The following is a 22405-nucleotide window of genomic DNA, read 5'->3' on the forward strand; positions in this document are numbered from 1 at the left end:
TCGCCATAGGAAAGGAAGACCCAGCGTTATCTCTGCTGCAGAGGATAAGTTCATTAGAGTTATGAGCCTCAGAAATGCAACCCAAAAAATTGCTTCACAGAGTTCAAGTAACAGACACATCTCAACATCAACTGCTCAGAAAGGAGACTGTGTGAATCAGGCCTTCATGGTCGAATTGCTGCAAAGAGACCACTACTAAAGGACACCAATAAGAAGAAGAGACTTGTTTGTGCCGAGAAACCCAGGCAATGGACATTAGACCGGTGGAATTCTGTCCTATTGTCTGATGAGTCCAAATTTGAGATTTTTGGTTCCAACCGGATGATCTCTGCATGTGTCGTTACCACCGTGAAGCATGGAGGAGGAGGTGTGACGGTGTGGGGGTGCTTTGCTGGTGACACTGTCTGTGATTTATTTACAATTGAAGACACACTTAACCAGCATGGCTACCACAACATTCTGCAGTGATACGCCATCCCATCTGGTTTGCGCTTAGTGGGACAAATGTATTTAGAATTCAAGGCACACTTAACCAGCATGGCTACCACAGCATTCGGCAGCGATACGCCATCCCATCTGGTTAGCGCTTAGTGGGACTAATTAATTTAGAATTCAAGGCACACTTAACCAGCATGGCTACCACAGCATTCTGCAGCGATACGCCATCCCATCTGGTTTGCCATTAGTGAGACTATCACTTGTTTTTCAACAGGACAATGACCCAACACACCTTTAGGCTGTGTAAGGTCTATTTGACCAAGCAGAGTGGAGAGCTGCATCAGATGACCTTGCCTCCACAATCCCCTGACCTCAACCCAATTGAGATGGTTTGGAATGAGTAGGACCGCAGAGTGAAGGAAAAGCAGCCAACAAGCGCTCAGCATATGTGGGAAGTCCTTCAAGACTGTTGGAAATGCATTCCAGGTGAAGCTGGATGAGAGAATACCAAGAGTGTGCTAAGCTGTCAATAAGGCGGCAGGTAGCTTAGTGGTTCGAGTGTTGGGCCAGTAATCGAACGGTTGCTGGATCGAATCTCCAACTAAAAAATGGTCCAGCTCATCTGGCACAGTTGCCAGATGGCCAATCTGCCCATGACTGTAACTACATACATTATCCCACTGCTTCAATAGCAAGTCACTAGCCTAGTATTAACAGTTTATCTCTGGGCTGCAGGCGACGCTGTAGGTCTGTCATGTGGGGTTTTCCTCAGCGCAAAGATCTTCAAATTGCTTGCTAGATAGTTCACTTCTTATATTTATCCATTTATTTACTTCGCTTGTAGATATATCAGAGACACAAACTTTGTCTCGTTACGTTACATGATGAATGTTTCCCAATATCCAGGCATACAAGAAGCATTTAATTCCTTCGCTTGTAGATACTTCAGTGACATAAACTTTGACTCGTTAACATTACACGATGGATGTTTCCCAATATCCAGGCATACAAGACAGCTTGCTTGAGAAAGCGCAGGATGCTAAAATACATTTGACTCGCCTCTTGGCTGAAGACGGAAAAACTGTAGCGTTGGTTCTTGAACATAAAACACAATCTTGATCATGCTTGGGCGGGTGGGATAAACAGTTATTTTGTTGACACTGTAGGCTGCTTTTTTTTGTTGTTGATCGGTTGTTGGTGTTTAATACAATTGTAGGGAGTATTGTGTTCGTTCGATAATCAATTCGTTTGTATCGATCAGCGATGGTTCATCTGGGGTTGTTGAAATCATCGGTCGATCTGTAAACTATAAACTCTCAGGCAAACATGTTACATGTTATGCCTTTTTATTGACCGTCAACAGAAGTTTTTCAACCTAGAGCTATTGTCATATCCGTGTTAATGGGGAAGAGTAGAACATACGTAAGTATAGGATATGCTACCTTTGGTATGCTGGTTGGATTTTCAGCTTTTTTGGTCTGGAACATAGCATACAAACAGCCATGGACAGCAGCAATGGGCGGATTGTCAGGTACAGTAGCGGCATAACACCAGCACAACAACATGTAAAGACGGACTTGTAGGCCTCGGCTTAGTTAGAATTGAATTTCACCACAATGTTGAATAGTATTGTCAATATCCTCCACCACTATGTCAGTGCATATAAATCACTCAGCCAGTACTGATGATTAGCATGAGCCTGTTTGATATTTCTCACGGTTTCTGTAAAATGTTGTTTTTGTGTAATACTTTACTGTAGTAAAATAATTTGCTCAAAGATCTGTGTCCTAGTTTAGTCATGATGAGGTCTTACAGTATGCCTGCCTTTCTGGAGAGTACGATGAGGTATTCCACGTTTCTTTCCCCCAACAGGAGTGCTGGCGCTCTGGGCTCTTGTCACCCACGTCATGTACTTGCAGGACTACTGGCGCACATGGCTGAAGGGACTCAAGTTCTTCATCTTCGTTGGGGGTCTCTTCTCCATCCTGGCTGTGGTGGCCTTCACTACCTTCCTCACCCTCGCCATCACACAGAAGCAATGTGAGTCTTTCTCTATTTGGCTCATACTCTCTTATAGCCCTAACTGGATCATGTCACACAATTTAAATGTGAAAGCTTTATTATATATTTATTATTTACCTTAATGTAAAGTGTTACCCAGTGAATGAACTTTTTGGAATATTTTCTCACTGAAGTTCGATAATTTGTTCTGATGCAGAGCAGTTCATATATGTTGTTTATAATAGTAATCTAATCATTTACTACCTGCATCCTGATAATGTCTGACCCTGGCTGTGACCCTGCTCTCTGAGGGTGTATCAAGGGGAGTTGGGATATGCAAAAAACACATTTCCAATTCTCACATGTCTATAATACACACTTGTACATGTGTGAAACAGGACAAATATAAGCACCCACCAAATGATGATTATTATTATTATAATTTAATACCTGCATCCTGAATATACAATACCAGTCAAAAGTATGGGCATCTACTCATTCAAAGGTTTTTCTTTATCTTTTACCATTTTCTACATTGTAGAATAATAGTGAAGACATCAACGCTTTGAAATAACACAAATGGAATCATGTTGTATCCAAAAAAATGTTAAACAAATCAAAATATATTTTATATTTGAGATTCTTCAAAGTAGCCACCCTTTGCCTTGATGACAGCTTTGCACACTCTTGGCATTCTCTCAACCTGCTTTACCTGGAATGCTTTTCCAACAGTCTTGAAGGAGTTCCCACATATGGTTAGCACTTCTTGGCTGCTTTTCCTTCACTATGGTCCAACTCATCCCAAACCATCTCAATTGGGTTGAGGTTGGGTGATTGGAGGCCAGCTCATCTGATGCAGCACTCCATCACTCTCCTTCTTGGTCATATAGCCCTTACACAGCCTGGAGGTGTGTTGGGTCATTGTCCTGTTGAAAAACAAAAATGATAGTCCCACTAAGCGCAAACCAGATGGGATGGCATATTGCTGCAGAATGCTGTGGTAGCCATGCTAGTTAAGTGTGCCTTGAATTCTAAATAAATCACAGACAGTATTACCAGCAAAGCACCATCACACCTCCTCGTCCAGGCGTCACGGTGGGAACCACACATGCAGAGATGATCTGTTCACCTACTCTGCGTCTCACAAAGACACGGCGGTTGGAACCCAAAATCTCAAATTTGGACTCATCAGACCAAAAGACCAATTTAACACCTGTTAATTGAATTGCATTCCAGGTGACTACCTCATTAAGGTGGTTGAGAGAATGCCAAGAGTGCAAAGCTGAATGAGTAGGTGTGTACAAACTTTTGACTGGTACTGTAAATGACTACAGCCTTGAGTCTCTCTTCCTCATTTAGATTCATTATTTGCATGCCGGTGCTCTATTCTCAATGTGTGTATGGTTAGGAGAATTTGTCCTGTGTAAAGAAATGTTTTGACAGGTTTTGTCTCCTGTCCTGTAGCTCCGACTGACCCGGGGAGCCTGTACCTGTCATGTGTTTGGAGCTTCCTGACTCTCAAATGGGCATTCCTCTTGGCCCTGTACTCACACAGATACCGCCAGGAGTTTGCTGACATCGGCATCCTCAGTGACTTCTGATTATACCCTCCATGTTACCCGTCATACACTTGGTAGAAGATTTTGGGAAAAGGGTTTTGGGAACCAACCGGTAGAAGAAGAGTTGGTGAAAAATAGTTTTTGACAAAGGAGAGCACTGAGAAGCTGGAGTTGCTGGATAAGACTTCTTCTGACTTTTATTCATTATAGTTACACACTCCGGACAAGCTTTAATTTGTCCTCAAACCCGCGCTACTACACATACAGTAACAGCTCAGCCATTTTATTGGAGTGAGTAGCCATAGTCACTTGGGAAAACTCCTTTTGAGGGGAACTAGGCTACTGCTTATCTGTAATGGTAGACAGCAGAGGCTTGTGATTTCTAAGTAAAGATTTACTCAAGCCTATTTTTACAGTGGCTTAATTAGTTGATCATGACTGTAACATCTTGTCTGTGGAAGGTCTCTGAGGGTTTGGGTTGAAGCTGTCCAAAAGGCCACAATTTGTAAGTACTGTATTTTAAGCTCCAGATTGAAATGTATTGATGCAATGTCACATCTAATGAGTAAGTGTCCAAATACGCCTAGAAAAAAATGCTGTGTCACTGTTTATGTGATTTCTCTACTGTTTCTCCTTTCGCCACTTGGGGGTGCAGGATTATTTGCCCATTCATTGCTATCTCTGTCTGGATAATGGATTGTCATATTCTTTTGATTATGTGTTATTCTCTTTTAGGAAACAACACACCAATACATGTTTGATGCACTTTACATTATGTTATTGATTCAATTGCACTCTGCTGCCATCTGGTTTTTAAAGATCACTTTTAATATAGGCTGTGGATGGATATGATGCAAACTAATACACTGGTGTATGGAACTCCTGATGATCTGACGGGGCTTCCTTTTCTCTACGTTTCTATCTCCATATGTTGTCTTATATTCACGTTGCTTTGTTTTATCATATTAAAGATCTAATGTATTTACCTGTATGCTACGGAGTTACTTTGACTATGTATAACGCATTCATTACACATCTATAATCACTTCATGAACGTGTTATAACAGGTCCCAACTGCATTTTTAAAGGTTAATGAAATATATTCATAGCAGATCTGTAGCACATTCATGTCATTCTATGCAAGAGCTCCTATTTACCTTTAATAGATGCATCATTACAAATACAGTGTAGTGTCATCATTACGCTGTTCTCAAAAGTGAGCTTCTCCCATACCAGTGTTAGTGAATATGCCAATGGACCAAACTATGTTTTGAAAATCATGTTGATTCATAGCCCAACAGACCTATAATGTTGGTGTTAGATCAGTGGCAAACTGTACATTAAATTACCATAAAGTGCTTACTATAAATGCTTTATGAATGGGAAAATAGAAATGACTTCATATTGACTGCATATAATTCATATATAGACCCTTTGTGTGTGTTATAGACCGGTATGACCATCTTAACTGTGATTTGGAGAAGGGCTGTTAATGAGTTACAAAAGATTTGATCCGTGAAGATTACCCTGAAGATTGAACCCTGTGGGGATCTTGGTGCAACACTGACCTCCGTGAGAATAAGAAGGTCACTGGCAGATGGGGGAAATGGGGCTGGTAAAAGCTATATATCAGTATAATTTTCCTAATGTGGTTTGGCCTTTTGGCGTATTCACTAACACTGGTATAGCAGTGAGAATAGAAAGGTTCAGAACTTTTGTGAAACATCACAGAACAGTTGGCAAATAGAAGTCAAAACTTGGTGTTCAGAGAAAGATGGGACTGGTTGAGTGGAGGTGAATGATGGGACTAAAAACAAACAAAAGATAACTATTGTAAACTGTACTGTGTCTGTAAAATGTATATAGTATGTATAAGCTGGAAATACAAGCCTAACAGTTGTCCATTTGTTTACTCCAATAAGGGGAGGGATGGTAGGGTTAGGGGAAATAATAATAAAGGAAAATATATGAAAAATATATATACAGTATCATTCAAAAGTTTGGACACACCTACTCATTCAAGGGGTTTTCTTTATATTTACTATTTTCTACATTTTAGAATAATAGCGAAGACATCAAAACTATGAAATAACACATATGGAATCATGTAGTAACCAAAAAAGTGTTAAACAAACCAAAATATATTTTAGATTTTAGATTCTTCAAAGTAGCCACCCTTTGCCTTGATGACAGCTTTGCACACTCTTGGCATTCTCTCAACCAGCTTCACCTGGAATGCTTGTTCCCACATATGCTTAGCACTTGTCGACTGCTTTTCCTTCACCATCTCAATTGGGTTGAGGTCGGGTGATTGTGGAGGCCAGGTCATCTGATGCAGCACTCCACTATCCTTGATCAAATAGCCCTTACAAAGCCTTGAGGTGTGTTTTGGATCATTGTCCTGTTGAAAAACAAATGATAGTCCCACTAAGCGCAAACCAGATGGGATGGGGTAATGCTGCAGAATGCTGTGGTAGTCATGCTGGTAAGTATGCCTTGAATTCTAAATAAATCACAGACAGTGTCACCAGAAAAACACCCCCACACCATCACACCTCCACCTCCATGCTTCACGGTGGGAACCACACATGCGGAGATCATCCGTTCACCTACTCTGCGTCTCACAAAAACAGGGAGTTGGAACCGAAAATCTCAAAATTGGACTCATCAGACCAAAGGACAGATTTCCACCGGTCTAATGTCCATTGCTCATGTTTCTGGCCCAAGCAAGTCTCTTCTTCTTATTGGTGTCCTTTAGTAGTGGTTTCTTTGCAGCAATTCAACCATGAAGGCCTGACTCACACAGTCTCTTTTGAACAGTAATGTTGAGATGTCTATTACTTGGACTCTGTGAAGCATTTATTTGGGCTGCAATTTCTGAGGCTGGTAACTCTAATCAACTTATCCTTTGCAGCAGAGATAACTCTGGGTCTTCCTTTCCTGTGGCGGTCTTGATGGTTTTTGCGACTGCACTTGACATTTTCCGGATTGACTGACCTTCATGTCTTAAAGTAAAGATGGACTGTAATTTTTCATTGCTTATTTGAGCTGTTCATGCCATAATTTGGACTTGGTCTTTTACCAAATAGGGCTATCTTCTGTATACCACCCCTATCTTGGCAAAACACAACTGATTGGCTCAAACGCATTAAGAAGAAAATAAATTCCACAAATGAACTTTTAAAAAGGCACTCTTGTTAATTGAAATGCATTCCAGGTGACTACCTAATGAAGCTGGTTGAGAGAATGCCAAGAGTGTGCAAAGCTGTCATCAAGGCAGAGGGTGGCTGCTTTGAAGAATCTCAAATATAACATATATTTTCATTTGTGTTATGGTTTCTACATGATTCCATATGTGTTATTTCATGGTTTGGATGTCTTCACTATTATTCTACAATGTAGAAAATAGTAAACGTTAAGAAAAACCCTTGAATGAGTAGGTGTGTCCAAACTTTTGACTAGTACTGTATATATTTTATATTTAATTTACCTTTAATAATGTAGTTGGTACTTGTTATAACATGTTCATGAAGTGATTATAGATGTGTAATGAATACTCAATGTATATATAGTCAAAGAAATTGTCACTGAAATGTATTCAGATGTGTGAATGGTGTATGTTTTTGTTTGAGTGAAAGCGAATAAGGCTTTTGGTGAGAGGGAGGGGAATATTTCAAATAAGGAATTTGTTTTCTTTGTTTGGTATGAGTTTTTTTATTCACAAAATGTATTTCAGATATACATTTTATTTTAATAAATGTTGATGTGATTATGCTGTTTCTTATTATTCAGACAGATCGTGAATTGCAGTTCCCTATTCATATCATACTTCCACAAATTAACTATTTCTTACCAAACGTGATGCCCATGACTTTCCCTCTAAAGCTAAGCTACATGTAAGCCATGGTTTGCCATGTATGGCTCCTCCCATGGAGAAGGTGTCAACAAAGCTCCAGTATAAAACCAATACACTGGTTTACCGTCACATCATAGTTCTTTCCAGCTGTAAGGTACAGTACATTATATTAGCTTTGTTTTTAAATTGTTGGTCACTTTACTCTGTTTAAATAAATTTGGTTGTTTCAGAGTTTGGAAAAATGATTAGCATGATGTAAAGCATCTCATGTCCAAGAGTAAGACAGTTGCTGTTGGTCTTTTGTCTTATAAACTCTCTGGAAAAAAAACAATTTCTGACTCTGGCACACGATTGTTTCTCTATGTGGCCTCTGAGACTCATGAAATGTGAGCATTCACATATCAAAATATTTGTGTTCTTTATCTCTATTTATTTACTTGCATTACGGAAAAATGTAATCTTTATGGTCTGTAAATTGTTTTATTTAATTTTGAAATGTCAATGATGCCACTCATTCTCCCAGTGAACAGGTACAGTATTATTTCAGTTTTAATATAGTCATTGTAAGGTGAGAAGGGCTAATGTTTGACACCATATGCATGTAGTTTGTGTGATTGGTTATCCAGCTTTGTTGAGACACAATAGCACTGGAGGTTAGATTAGGAACCCAGCAGAACAGCAGAGGTTTATACTCAGGAAATAACTGTGCTTAATTCAGCAATACATGCAAATGACTACTATTTTCAGTGTTAGTCATTTGATACATCTTCAGGTTACATGTTTCTACCCACTACCTCCAATGTATTCTAATTACTTGGAATATTACAATATTTATAGACCTTGGTTTATGGATGCCAACAACTAAGCTACCTGGATCAAGTTCTTGCTGTGAGTGTCCTTTGAGTAGCCAGAGTACCAGTTTGTTTTACCTCTCTTACCAGCTCCTTGTGGAATTGTCATTCTAAAGCTATGTTGTTTGGCTTGACAATAACAGTAATTGAGTTGGCAAGAGCAGAAACAGATCTGGGACCAGGCTAGCCTTTGAGTAATGTTGTCATGCAATGGTATCAATGTAATATAATCTCTTATTCAAAGGCCTCAATGCAGATTTAATGACATCATATCATAGCATAATTTGACCTGTCTAACTGTCCTCTGATTGGCTGAAGCCATGCAACAAGACTGGCCACCCTATGTGATCAACAGGCCAGCCTACTCGCTCCCAGACTTCGATAGGAAGTTTGACATGAAGAAACGGACCTTCCCCATAGGACAGAAAGTGAAGAAATGCTTCAGGTACAGTATTTACATTCTGCTAACAATCGAAAGCCAGTAAATGTTTATCTCTTTCATGAGTCAATACAGTTTATCCAACAAAACCTTAGTACTTTTATTGACATTTACATTTTATACCAATATGTTCATGTCGAGAGATCTGTGATGTGATTCTTGGGCTAGTACCATACCAAATGAGGAGGAGCCATGTTATGAGGCCATAGGGAGACTGTTCTAACCAGACTTGCATGTTATGCATATCATTAGGTGCTCTGGGTCTCGACTCAAGTCCCTGCTGTTCAGACACCTGCCTATCCTAAGCTGGCTGCCCAAGTACAAGGTGAAGGAGAACCTTCTCTGTGATGTCATCAGTGGGGTCAGCGCAGGTACCATTCAGGTTCCCCAAGGTCTGTCATTCTACTCCCTCTGGTGTTCTACCATTCAAGTTCTGTGCCTTTAACATTAAAGAGGGACTGAACTTACCAATTCCACATTTGTTTTTCCGGTACTCATTGGACTCATTTGAGTGGATCACTTTTGTCAAGTTGTGACTATCGTTGGATGTTTGAGTTGGAAAAAACCCAAACCCGTTTCTAAAAACAACTCTCGTTCTTTCAACATTTGCGACAATGTCTTGTATATATTGCTGTCTAAACAAGTCTGAGGCGCTGCGTGTCGATGGTTAGTTTGTCATTCTGTAAATGAATGGGCGGGTTGTAGGTTGATTCTGGTGAGCAATTGGATAGTGTGCGCTGCAGCACGCCGGGCAGCTGTGCTCCTGATAATTTGATTACTGCCTTGCAGTGCCAGCAGTGATTAGACTGTGCCAGGCAGTAGTCCCATGTGGGCAGGCTTAAAATGAAAACCCAACCATCAGGTAAGCTGTGGAAACGGAAACTCTGCTATCATTCTAGAGCTCTGACTTCTCCAATCTGAAGATTACTGACGTCATTATTTTTCCAAATCTTTTTCCAAATCTTTTCTTTTTTTGAGTTCCCAGTTTTCTTGAACTCACCAACAAATCTCAGTTTTGGACGATAATGACTATATGATAAAAATTATCCTATTTACACTACAGTCAATGTTGGGACTAGACTAAATGTTTTTGACTAATATTGACGCCACATAGGCCATTTTCAACCAGAGAAGTTGTTTTTTGAGTTCAGCCTCTCTTTAAGATAAATCTCTAAACATAAATATTTTCTAATACAGTTTCAAAGTGAATCATTGCATTTTTAATAACATTAATATTAATAGGTCTCAACATTAATATTACAGTTAATTATCAGAAATAATATTTTCCTTGACTATGGTTGTTCAATTGATTTTCTATTCTTTACAGGCATGGCCTTTGCCCTGCTGGCTAATCTACCTCCTGTCAATGGCCTCTACTCCTCATTCTTTCCTCTCATCTCTTACTTCTTCATGGGCACTGCTCACCAAATGGTCCCAGGTAAGTTTACCATAATCAAAAGCATAGGTTATAGGATGTAATTGTCCCAGGCATGCTGAAGCTTGAATAGTCACGAAGTGAAGTGTCTTTCGGTAGGTTGTTTTTTCATGCATAGGACATAGGATTCATCTTCTTAAAGTGTAATGGAATGTTCTCTGAGTCCAGGTACCTTTGCTGTGCTTAGTATCATGGTGGGCATGGAGTGCCTGAAGTTGGCCCCTGAGTCTGATTTCAGCCACTTCAATGCCACCATTAACGCCACAGTGATGGATGAGGACAGGATGAACGAGGTTCGACTGGGCATCTCTGGGACGCTGGCCTGCCTCACTGCTATCATACAGGTACTGCAGCCACAGAGAAGCCTAGTTTACTATTGTACAGTATATGTGACAGAACGCAGGTTGACATTTATTGTCAAGAATCCTGCCCTGGAAGCATAACTGACTGATTTCGGCTAGATGGGCCAGCTGCAAAGTTGGGTTAGGCATTAGAGTTAGCAGTGTGGTTAAGGCTAGGGCTAGGTTTAGATCAGATTTTATGGCTTTGTAGCTGTGCCAGCTTGTGACCTCTCTGCAGAGCTGCCTCCGGTACATGAGTCATCCCAATAAATGTCAACCTGCGGTTTGAACCCCGGTGATTCTGTGTGCCACAACTGTGTCAGCGTTCTACGCTAAAGCCTAGGCATTGTCTCGGGAGGTAATGCAAGTATGAAGCTCTCATACTGTACCTTAAATGTGAATGAATTAACTGTTGCACAAAATCTGTCTGAGCAGATGGGCCTGGGCTTGATGCAGTTTGGCTTTGTGGCCATCTACTTGTCCGAGTCCTTCGTCAGAGGGTTCATGACAGCAGCTGGACTGCAGATCCTGATCTCTGTACTAAAGTACATTGTTGGCATCAAAGTGCCTTCCTACAGTGGACCACTAGCCACTATCAATGTAAGCCTCATTTGTTGAAAAATTACCTTTGCTCTTCATATCTGCATGCAGAACTACAGTGCTACTTACACTAACCATTCAAATAATGTCCCTTTTTGTTGCAGACTCTTAAAGATATGGTTTATGGCCTGCCTAACACCAACATAGCCTCGCTGGTCTTTGCTCTGGTCAGCAGTGTGGTTATTATAACAGTGAAGGAGCTGGGTGCACGCTACCACCAGAAGCTACCCTTCCCCATCCCCATGGAGATCATCATTGTGAGTAATAGAGGACTCTAATTTGTTCCTCTTATTCTATGCTATATTATGCTATGCCGTGTTATGCCAGCCTGGGCTATACTATGATATGCTGTTATGCCCTCCTATACTATATTATGCTATGACATCCTATGCTATATTATGCTATGCCATGTAATGCCAGCCTATGCTATACTATGATTTGCTATGTTATGCTATGCTATGTTAGGTTATGCTATGCCATGTTATAACATCATACTATGCTATGCCATGTTATACCGTCATATGCTATTCTATGCTATGCATTGTTATGCTATGCTATGCTATGTGAGGTTATGCTATGGAGTTATAAGAACTATATAAATGGTTAAACCAGAACCTCCCTTTGCGCATGTGGTGGTGGCCACAGCCATATCGGGCCCCCTGGACCTGCCTGATAAGTATCACATTGACATAGTGGGGAAGATTCCCCTAGGGTAAAGAACACAGAATATTACCAGAAAAGTTTAATGTTATTGTGTGCTATTATGACTGTTTAACAGTCTATCCTCACATTGACAAGTAGGTTCTGTAATCTCAACCTCTCCTCCTAGATTTCCTGCTCCGATCCTCCCAACAGTGAGTCAGTGGGAAGGGATGCTGAGCTCAGCCTTCTCCCTGGCTATCGTGGGCTATGTGATCAACCTGGCTATAGGCAGGACATTGGCAGCAAAGCATGGTTACGATGTGGATCCCAATCAGGTACGAATAGGGGACAAGCATGAGGGGAAAGTGTTATTGACTGTTCGTTGTTGTAACAACGCCTCTCGAGGAGGGGGGTGTGTAGGAATCAGGAGCAGGAGAGCAGATAAGTTCCAGTGTAACTCAATGTTTAATCAGGCGGTCCCGAATGCACAATACAAACACATGGGAAATAACCGCACAAACGTAATTGCCACCCACAGGGAATAAACTACACACGGAGGAGAAACCTCGACTCCACAAACAAAAGCGCAAATGCACACGGTAAACATATACCGAATAAAGAAACGAAATCCCGTGGTGCAGGCACGCACCCCTTACAAGAAAATACACAGCAAATAATCCCGCACAAAGCCTAGCCTGCAGCGGGGTGTATATAAACCCCCCGAAATCAACTAAACTGAACACAGGTGTGAAAAAACAGACAGACACAAACGAAAAGGAAAATGGGATCGGTGGCAGCTAGTAGGCCGGCGATGATGACCGCCGAGCACCGACCGAACAGGGAGAGGAGCCACCTTCGGTGGAAGTTGTGACAGTTGTGTTATTGTGTTATTGACTGTACGTTTGTTTATCCCATGTGTAACTCTCAAATCAAATCAAATGTATTTATATAGCCCTTCTTACATCAGCTGATATCTCAAAGTGCTGTACAGAAACCCAGCCTAAAACCCAAAACAGCAAGCAATGCAGGTGTAGAAGCACAGTGGCTAGGAAAAACTCCCTAGAAAGGCCAAAACCTAGGAAGAAACCTAGAGAGGAACCAGGCTATGAGGGGTGGCCAGTCCTCTTCTGGCTGTGCTGGGTGGAGATTATAACAGAACATGGCCAAGATGTTCAAAAGTTCATAAATGACCAGCAGGGTCAAATAATAATAATCACAGTGGTTGTTGAGGGTGCAACAGATCAGCACCTCAGGAGTAAATGTCAGTTGGCTTTTCATAGCCGATCATTGAGAGTATCTCTACCGCTCTCTACAGGTAGCACGTCCGGTGAACAGGTCAGGGTTCCATAGCCGCAGGCAGAACAGTTGAAACTGGAGCAGCAGCACGGCCAGGTGGACTGCGGACAGCAAGGAGTCATCATGCCACGTAGTCCTGAGGCATGGTCCTAGGGCTCAGGTCCCCTGAGAGAGAGAGAGAAAGAAAGAGAGAATTAGAGAGAGCATACTTAAATTCACACAGGACACTGGAGAAATACTACAGATATAACAGACTGACCCTAGCCCCCCAACACATAAACTACTGCAGCATAAATACTGGAGGCTGAGACAGGAGGGGTCAGGAGACACTGTGGCCCCATCCGATGATACCCCCGGACAGGGCCAAACAGGCAGGACATAACCCCACCCACTTTGCCAAAGCACAGCCCCCACACCACTGGAGGGATATCTTCAACCACCAACTTACCATCCTGAGACAAGGCCGAGTATAGCCCACAAAGATCTCCGTCATGGCACAACCCAAGGGGGGGGCGCCAACCCAGACAGGAAGACCACTTCAGTGACTCAACCCACTCAAGTGACGCACCCCTCCTAGGGACGGCATGGAAGAGCACCAGTAAGCCAGTGACTCGGCCCCTGTAATAGGGTTAGAGGCAGAGAATCCCAGTGGAGAGAGGGGAACCGGCTAGGTTCCGTTCATCTTTCCGTTCACCTTCACACTCCTGGGCCAGACTACACTCAATCATAGGACCTACTGAAGAGATGAATCTTCAATAAAGACTTAAAGGTTGAGACCGAGTCTGCGTCTCTCACATGGTTAGGCAGACCATTCCATAAAAAATTGAGCTCTACAGGAAAAAGCCCTGCCTCCAGTTGTTTGCTTAGAAATTCTAGGGACAATTAGGAGGCCTGCATCTTGTGACCGTAGCGTACGTGTAGGTATGTACGGCAGGACCAAATCAGAAAGATAGGTAGGAGCAAGCCCATGTAATGCTTTGTAGGTTAACAGTAAAACCTTGAAATCAGCCCTTGCCTTAACAGGATGCCAGTGTAGGGAGGCTAGCACTGGAGTAATATGATCAAATTTGTTAGTTCTAGTCAGGATTCTAGCAGCCGTATTTAGCACTAACTAAAGTTTATTTAGTGCTTTATCCGGGTAGCCGGAAAGTAGAGCATTGCAGTAGTCTAACATAGAAGTAACAAAAGCATGGATACATTTTTCTGCATCAATTTTGGACAGAACATTTCTGATCTTTGCAATGTTACGCAGATGGAAAAAGCTGTCCTTGAAACAATCTTGACGTGTTCGTCAAAAGAGAGATCAGGGTCCAGAGTAACGCCGAGGTCCTTCACAGTTTTATTTGAGACGACTGTACAACCATCAAAATGAATTGTCAGATTCAACAGAAGATCTCTTTGTTTCTTGGGACCTAGAACAAGCATCTCTGTTTTGTCCGAGTTTAAAAGTAGAAAGTTTGCAGCCATCCACTTCCTTATGTCTGCAACACAGGCTTCCAGCGAGGGCAATTTTGGGGCTTCACCATGTTTCATTGAAATGTACAGCTGTGGGTCATCTGCATAGCAGTGAAAGTTAACATTATGTTTTTGAATGACATCCCCAAGAGGTAAAATATATAGTGAAAACAATAGTGGTCCTAAAACGGAACCTTGAGGAACACCGAAATTTACAGTTGATTTGTCAGAGGACAAACCATTCACAGAGACAAACTGATATCTTTCCGACAGATAAGACCTAAACCAGGCCAGAACTTGTCCGTGTAGACCAATTTGCGTTTCCAATCTCTCCAAAAGAATGTGGTGATCGATGGTATCAAATGCAGCACTAAGGTCTAGGAGCACGAGGACAGATGCAGAGCCTCAGTCTGACGCCATTAAAAGGTCATTTACCATCTTCACACGTGCAGTCAGTGCTATGATGGGGTCTAAAACCAGACTGAAGCATTTCATATACATTGTTTGTCTTCAGGAAGGCAGTGAGTTGCTGCGCAACAGCTTTTTCTAAATGTTTTGAGAGGAATGTGAGATTCGATATAGGCTGATAGTTTTTTATATTTTCTGTGTTGTTGTTTTTGTCACACAGCTTTGCTTTATCTTGGCCAGGCCGCAGTTGTAAATGAGAACTTGTTCTCAACTGGCCTACCTGGTTAAATAAAGGTGAAATACATTTTTACAAATGTGAATTTTTATTTTTCATTTAAAAAAAAATGTTTCCTGTTGTGCCATGAGGATACCTGGATCACCTATTGAGATATGCCTTTGGTTAAGTAAATCAGGTGATAAATGAGATGAAAAGGAGTGTGTCTTTAACATATAATATTTTGTTTGTAATCTCATCAAATCCTTCTGTCTAAACTTTCTGACTATAATCTCCATTACTCATCATAGTGTACTATAAACACTGTGTGTTCTTGTGCAGGAGATGTTGGCTCTGGGCTGCAGTAACTTCGTGGGGTCTTTCTTCAATATCCATGTCATCTGCTGTGCTCTGTCTGTCACCCTGGCAGTAGACACTGCTGGGGGAACATCACAGGTCAGACACAGGGAGCATTGAGACACAGGGAGCATTGAGACACAGGGAGCATTGAGACACGGGAAGCATTGAGACACAGGGAGCATTGAAGCAGGACAATGTAGAAACTTTGCATGGCACAAGACAACACAGAATTCATTGAACACACCTCTTACTTTTATGTTTAACAATTCACTTAATACTAATTAACTTGTTAATTCCCTTTGTGGTTGATTGACTGACAATTTGTATATATTTTTTTGTAGGATCCCCCTTTTTGCAGAAGCATCAGCTACTCTTCCTGGGGGACACAAAAAACACAAAACAACAATAACATCAGAGCTCTGTTCAGGACACAACAGTTAGTATGTAGTATTGGCATCTTGTCTCAATAAAGACTCCATCCTATTCTTTCTTCTTCACAGTTTTCCAGTCTGTGTGTGATGCTGGTAGTCATGGTCACCATGCTGGCCTTGGGGCATTTCCTCAAACCACTACCAAAGGTGAGGACCTTTGTTTCGATGCATTCAAAAGAGATAGAAACAGTGACGTACAGCAGGGGTTCTCAACCATTTCTTTTCCGGGGGCCCACTGAAGCACTTTCAAATCGAGGAACCCCTGAAAGCTCTCTTAGAGCCCTCAGGGGTTCTAGACCTCCTGGTTTAGAATCACTGATGTACAGTAACACTGAGGGTTGAAAATCAAAATAAGTATTTGTTTCGTCTTACATCATACAAGTTTATGATGTAGAAATAACAGAAAAGTTAAAAGGTACTGAGTTTTGATCACCATTTATTCCTGTAGTCTGTGCTGGGAGCCCTGATAGCGATCAACCTGAAGAACACTCTGCTGCAACTCTCTGACCCATATTACCTCTGGAAGAAGAGCAAACTGGACTGTGTGAGTCAAATCCATTACTCATTGTCTGACCAGGACATGCCTAGAACCCTCAGATTAAGTGTGAACTCTGATGTCGATACTCAAACACTATCAAATCTACTGCTCTAATGATCCTGTATCTTGTCCAGTGTGTGTGGGTTGTGTCATTTTTAGCCACCTTCTTCCTGAGTTTGCCTTATGGAGTTGCCATTGGAGTCAGCTTCTCCATCCTCGTGGTTATTTTTCAGACCCAGTTGTAAGTAAAACAACATTGATTATGTAACAAAAGTCACAAACTGGTGTATTTGATATGCTCATGTTTTTAATTGTTAAGAAATATATTAGATGTATTTTATTTTGTTCCCCACAGTCCAAATGGTTCAGAGATGGCTCAGATCATGGACACAGATATATACAAAGATCCCAAGGTTTACAGCAAGGTAGTGAAACTGTGTTCACCATTAACTTTGGATTTATGTTCATGTCTTCTTTCACAGCAAGGTTGTATGTCTGTAAATATATGGTTCTATTTCTATAGGTGAAATGTATAGAAGGGGTGAAAATAATGAACTACTGCTCCCCTCTCTATTTTGCCAATACAGAGATATTCCGACGAAAGGTCATCAAAAAGGTACCTTGATGACTATAGGATGGCCATATCACTCTCTCTGCCATCAATTATGTTTAGAACCATTTACCATCTGGTAAAACAAATAAATAATAATAATAATAATTAATAAATAAAAATAAATAAATGCATGAAATCAAAATGAAATGTATGAAATGTATGTATTCACTACTGTAAGTCGCTCTGGATAAGAGCGTCTGCTAAATGACTAAAATGTAAAATGTACATGTGTGTGTTTGTGCGTAGACTGGATTGGACCCAGGTAAACTTCTCCTGGCTAGGAAGAAGTTTCTGAAGAAACAGCAGAAGGAGTTAGACATGCAAAACAAGGAAACCAAGAAGAGGAAGCCCAGCTCTCTGGTAACCATGAGTTCTCAGGTAAGAGGTCACAGGTCAGGGCTTTAGTGTATTTATTTTGGGTAGATACGTATAACTATACTGAACAAAAACATGAACTAAACATGTAAAGTTTTGGTCCCATGTTTCATGAGCTGAAATAAAAGATCCCAGAAATTATTTCTCTCCAATTTTGTACTGATTTTTTTTTAACATCCCTGTTAACCTCTATGGGACCGGCGGGACGAATTCGTCCCACCTACGTAACAGCCAGTTGAATCCTGTGGCGCGATTTTCAAAACCTTTGAAATGCTATTACTTCAATTTCTCAAACATATGACTATTTTACAGCTATTTAAAGACAAGACTCTCGTTAATCTAACCACACTGTCCGATTTCAAAAAGGCTTTACAACGAAAGCAAAACATTACATTATGTCAGCAGAGTACACAGCCAGAAATAATCAGACACCCATTTTTCAAGCTAGCATATAATGTCACATAAACCCAAACCACAGCTAAATGCAGCACTAACCTTTGATGATCTTCATCAGATGACACACCTAGGACATTATGTTATACAAAACATGCATTTTTTGTTCAATCAAGTTCATATTTATATCAAAAACCAGCTTTTTACATTAGCATGTGACGTTCAGAAAAAGCATACTTCCGGGGAATTTACTAACAATTTACTAAATTACTCACGATAAATGTTCACAAAAAGCATAACAATTATTTTAAGAATTATAGATACATTACTCCTCTATGCACTCGATATGTCCGATTTTAAAATAGCTTTTCGGATGAAGCACATTTTGCAATATTCTGAGTAGATAGCCCGGCATCACAGGGCTAGCTATTTAGACACCCGGCAAGTTTAGCCTTCACCAAAATCCCATTTACTATAACAAAAATGGTCTTACCTTTCCTGTTCTTCGTCAGAATGCACTCCCAGGACTGCTACTTCAATAACAAATGTTGGTTTGGTCCAAAATAATCCATCGTTATATCCGAATAGCGGCGTTTTGTTTGTGCGTTCAAGACACTATCTGAAAGGGTAAATAAGGGTCGCGCGCATGGCGCAATTCGTGACAAAAAAAATCAAAATATTCCATTACCGTACTTCGAAGCATGTCAACCGCTGTTTAAAATCCATTTTTATGCCATTTTTCTCATAAAAAAGCGATAATATTCCGACCGGGAATGTCCATTTAGCTAAACAGAGGAAAGTAAACAAAGCTTTCGGTCGACGCGGGCACGAGCCTGAGTCTCACAGTACTGTAACCAGCCACTGACCAAACGCGCTACTTTGTTTCAGCCTGCAAAGCCACGATTCAACTTTTTGCCGCCTTCTGAGACCCTATGGCAGCCGTAGGAAGTGTCACGGGACAGCTAAGATCCTCACTCTTCAATAAACAGAGACAAGAAGAATGACACCTTGTCAGACAGGCCACTTCCTGCATGAAATCTTGTCAGGTTTTTGCCTGCCATATGAGTTCTGTTATACTCACAGACACCATTCAAACAGTTTTAGAAACTTTGGAGTGTTTTCTATCCAAAGCCAATAATTATATGCATATTCTAGTTACTGGGCAGGAGTAGTAACCAGATTAAATCGGGTACGTTTTTTATCCAGCCGTGAAAATACTGCCCCCTAGCCATAACAGGTTATTAAGCATTTCTCCTTTGCCAAGAAATGTACAGTTTTGTCACACAACACAATGCCACAGATGTCTCAAGTTTTGAGGGAGTGTGCAATTGGCATGCTGACTGCAGGAATGTCCACCAGAGCTGTTGCCAGAGAATTCAATGTTAATTTCTCTACCATAAGCTGCCTCCAACATCATTTTAGAGAATTTGGAGTATGTCCAACCGGCCTCACAACCGCAGACCATGTGTAACCTCACCAGCCCAAGACCTCCACATCAGGTTTCTTCACCTGCGGGATCGTCTGAGACCAGCCACCCGGACAGCTGATGAAACTATTAAAGCCCTTTTGTGGGGAAAAGCAAATTCTGATTGGCTGGACCTGGCCCCCCAGTGGGTGCGCCCTGCCCAGTCATGTGGAATCCATAGATTAGGGCCTAATGAATTTGTTGCAATTGACTGATTTCCTTATGAACTGTAACTCAGTAAAATTGTTGAAATTGTTGCATGTTGCATTTATTTTTTTGTCCAGTATAGATATAACCTTCGTAAAGACTTCTCTCTGGGAGCACACTGGTTGAATCAACGTTTTTTCCCATTTAATTTCAATGAAATTACGTTGAACCAACGTGGAATAGACGTTGAATTTACGTCTGTGCCCAGTGTTTTCTGTGTGTTTAACATAATATATTAGTGAACAGCTGTATCCCGTGGATGCTTTTGCAATTGCATGCCACCGCTGGGGTAGCTGCGGTGAGAGAGCGCTGCAGGAAAGTGCGCATTTGCGCAAAAATCTCTTATTTTATGGCACTGCTTCGCAGGTCAGGTCAAAGGCATCTGATCTGACCACAAATAGACCGTATGACCAAGCCTTTTGGGTTTTGAAGGTGTTATGTGAAACATATTGTACATTTGAGATTAAATTATGTCAAAGCTAGAGATTTATCCCAGTGTAATTTTTGCCCTTGGATTAAGTTGACTGTTTTGTGGCTTTCCTTCCCCCACGTCTAGACCTTATCACAGCTAGAGCTTCAGAACGACTTTGACATTGGCAACGACAATCCTTACCCGCCACCATCACCCACCAGCTGTGTCAACTTCCACTGTAGTGATAATGAGCTGGATGAGCAGTCTCCTGACCCAGACCAGCCCAGTGCATCCCCTGTCATCCTGGACTCTCAGCCCATCCCCTTCCACACCCTCATCCTGGACCTGTCAGGGGTCTGCTTCATAGACCTCATGGGAATCAAAGTACTCACCAAGGCGACTCTGGCTGCTCCGATTCCGGACTGTAGGGCGACTCTGGCTGCTCCTATTCCGGACTGTAGGGCGACTCTGGCTGCTCCGATTCCGGACTGTAGGGCGACTCTGGCTGCTCCGATTCCGGGCTGTAGGGCGACTCTCTCGGTTCCGGACTGTGGGTAGTCTCTCTCGGCTCCGGACTGTGGGCCGTCTCTCTCGGTTCCGTACTGTGGGCCGTCTCTCTCGGCTCCGGACTGTGGGCCATCTCTGCTGGCTCCGGACTGTGGGCCGTCTCTCTACGGGGCACTGTCGCTGGAAGCTCTGGACGGGTCACTGTCGCCGGACACTCTGGACGAGGCACTGTTGCCGGACACTCTGGACGAGGCACTGTCGCCGGACACTCTGGACGAGGCACTGTATGCAGACCTGCCAGCAACTGCGGCCCCTCATGATGAGTTCAGATTTTTTGTGGCCCCCAACCCCATCAAAGTTGCCCATCCCTGATATAGTGTATAGACAATAAGCACTGTATCCAATTTTATTTTGTTTTTTAACAAGTCTGATAGTGCAGGATGCATTTGTACTTTTACAGTGATATGCACTGCTGTCTGTCATAGAGTTTGTTGAGGATTGATGTGTGCTGTTATGTACTTGTCATACAGATGTACTCAAGCTATGAGATGTTGGGGATCAAGCTATACTTGGCCAATGTTCAAGGTAAGATCTAATTTTCATGACGCAGTTACCTATCGAACGGCCAGGTGTCTTTTAATAGTATTCATGGGAACAGGATCTCATTTGCAGGAGCAAAAGCCAAGTCACTGTCTACAAACTAAGGACACATAGAAGATGAAAGAGAATACAGTTAACGGTAAAAATCCCATCTCAGCATTACCATAATAAGGTCTAGAATTGTACATTTCCTTCTCGCTTTTTCCTATTGAGATAAAGAGGTGATCAATCAAAGGGAATAGTGCAGGTTGGCATTCAATTTACCATTCATTTATAAAGGGTTCCCTGTTTCTCTGTTGAATCATATATGCAATGTCTTGAGCTTCCCGATGCAATGGAATGTTTATGGTCCTTTGAGTTCCATCACATTGGGTGAAAAATTCTGTCCCTTAACCTAAGAGTCTGTTCATACAAAATAAAATAGTATCATAGTTGACATACAAGGTCCCTGAGCTCCCTAGTTTTGCTCCTTGTATTACTTTGTTAGTTCCTGGTGTGTGTTTGCAGCACAGGTGTACGAGGAGCTGGAGGGTGGAGGGATGTTTGAGGAGGGGAGTGTCCCCCGATGTCACCTCTTCCTAACTGTCCATGATGCCATCCTCTGTGCCCTGCAGAGGTCGAGGAACACAGGAGGCTCTGAAAAGGCAGGTCGCACCTACTTCCACACCTTAATCACTATGACCTTGAATCACTTCTCAGATCCTCATTGAGCAACGAGAAAGTAAATGGTACACCAACTACATCTTAACAACATCTTGTCTGCAATTTTGTCAAAGATAAGGACATAACAATTCATAAATATCTAATCTATGGGACAGGTCCAGTTAAAATAGTTTACAGACGTTTACATAACATTTTAAGTAATATATTATTACTGTTTTCCAATCCTCCATGAACGTATCTGAGGCAATGAGGGTAAACAGAACAAACATAACAAAATGGCAATGATATTGTTTTATTTGTTATTTT

At 41.7% G+C, this 22405-nt stretch overlaps 2 protein-coding genes across 2 annotated transcripts; both read left to right on the top strand.

Moving 5' to 3' along the window:
- Positions 1 to 1556: 1556 nt before the first annotated feature.
- On the top strand, positions 1557 to 4989 carry LOC106572510 (heme transporter hrg1-B). The gene is made up of 3 exons (XM_014146740.2): positions 1557 to 1969; positions 2311 to 2478; positions 3904 to 4989. Exons 1-3 carry the CDS (start codon positions 1840 to 1842, stop codon positions 4038 to 4040), a joined length of 435 nt encoding a protein of 144 aa, XP_014002215.1. The 5' UTR covers positions 1557 to 1839; the 3' UTR covers positions 4041 to 4989.
- A 4036-nt stretch (positions 4990 to 9025) lies between these two features.
- LOC106572534 (solute carrier family 26 member 9) lies at positions 9026 to 22146 on the top strand. The gene is made up of 18 exons (XM_045696105.1): positions 9026 to 9150; positions 9397 to 9536; positions 10472 to 10582; positions 10748 to 10923; positions 11356 to 11520; positions 11625 to 11781; positions 12133 to 12232; positions 12350 to 12497; positions 15878 to 15991; positions 16396 to 16473; positions 16775 to 16870; positions 16999 to 17105; positions 17220 to 17289; positions 17388 to 17480; positions 17724 to 17855; positions 20474 to 20725; positions 21367 to 21421; positions 21944 to 22146. Exons 1-18 carry the CDS (start codon positions 9026 to 9028, stop codon positions 22144 to 22146), a joined length of 2322 nt encoding a protein of 773 aa, XP_045552061.1.
- The last annotated feature ends 259 nt before the right edge of the window (positions 22147 to 22405 follow it).

Source organism: Salmo salar, chromosome ssa15, assembly GCF_905237065.1.
Source record: "Salmo salar chromosome ssa15, Ssal_v3.1, whole genome shotgun sequence".
Lineage (NCBI taxonomy): Eukaryota > Metazoa > Chordata > Actinopteri > Salmoniformes > Salmonidae > Salmo > Salmo salar.

What these genes read in the sequence shown, in the direction of transcription:
- LOC106572534 (XM_045696105.1), top strand. Translation starts at nt 9,026, where the DNA reads ATGCAACAAGACTGGCCACCCTATGTGATCAACAGGCCAGCCTACTCG. An exon ending in AAAGTGAAGAAATGCTTCAG is followed by an intron (nt 9,151 to 9,396) that starts GTACAGTATTTA and finishes GCATATCATTAG; the next exon opens with GTGCTCTGGGTCTCGACTCA. An exon ending in ATACTTGGCCAATGTTCAAG is followed by an intron (nt 21,422 to 21,943) that starts GTAAGATCTAAT and finishes GTGTGTTTGCAG; the next exon opens with CACAGGTGTACGAGGAGCTG.
- LOC106572510 (XM_014146740.2), top strand. Translation starts at nt 1,840, where the DNA reads ATGGGGAAGAGTAGAACATACGTAAGTATAGGATATGCTACCTTTGGT. An exon ending in AGCAATGGGCGGATTGTCAG is followed by an intron (nt 1,970 to 2,310) that starts GTACAGTAGCGG and finishes TTCCCCCAACAG; the next exon opens with GAGTGCTGGCGCTCTGGGCT. An exon ending in CGCCATCACACAGAAGCAAT is followed by an intron (nt 2,479 to 3,903) that starts GTGAGTCTTTCT and finishes CCTGTCCTGTAG; the next exon opens with CTCCGACTGACCCGGGGAGC.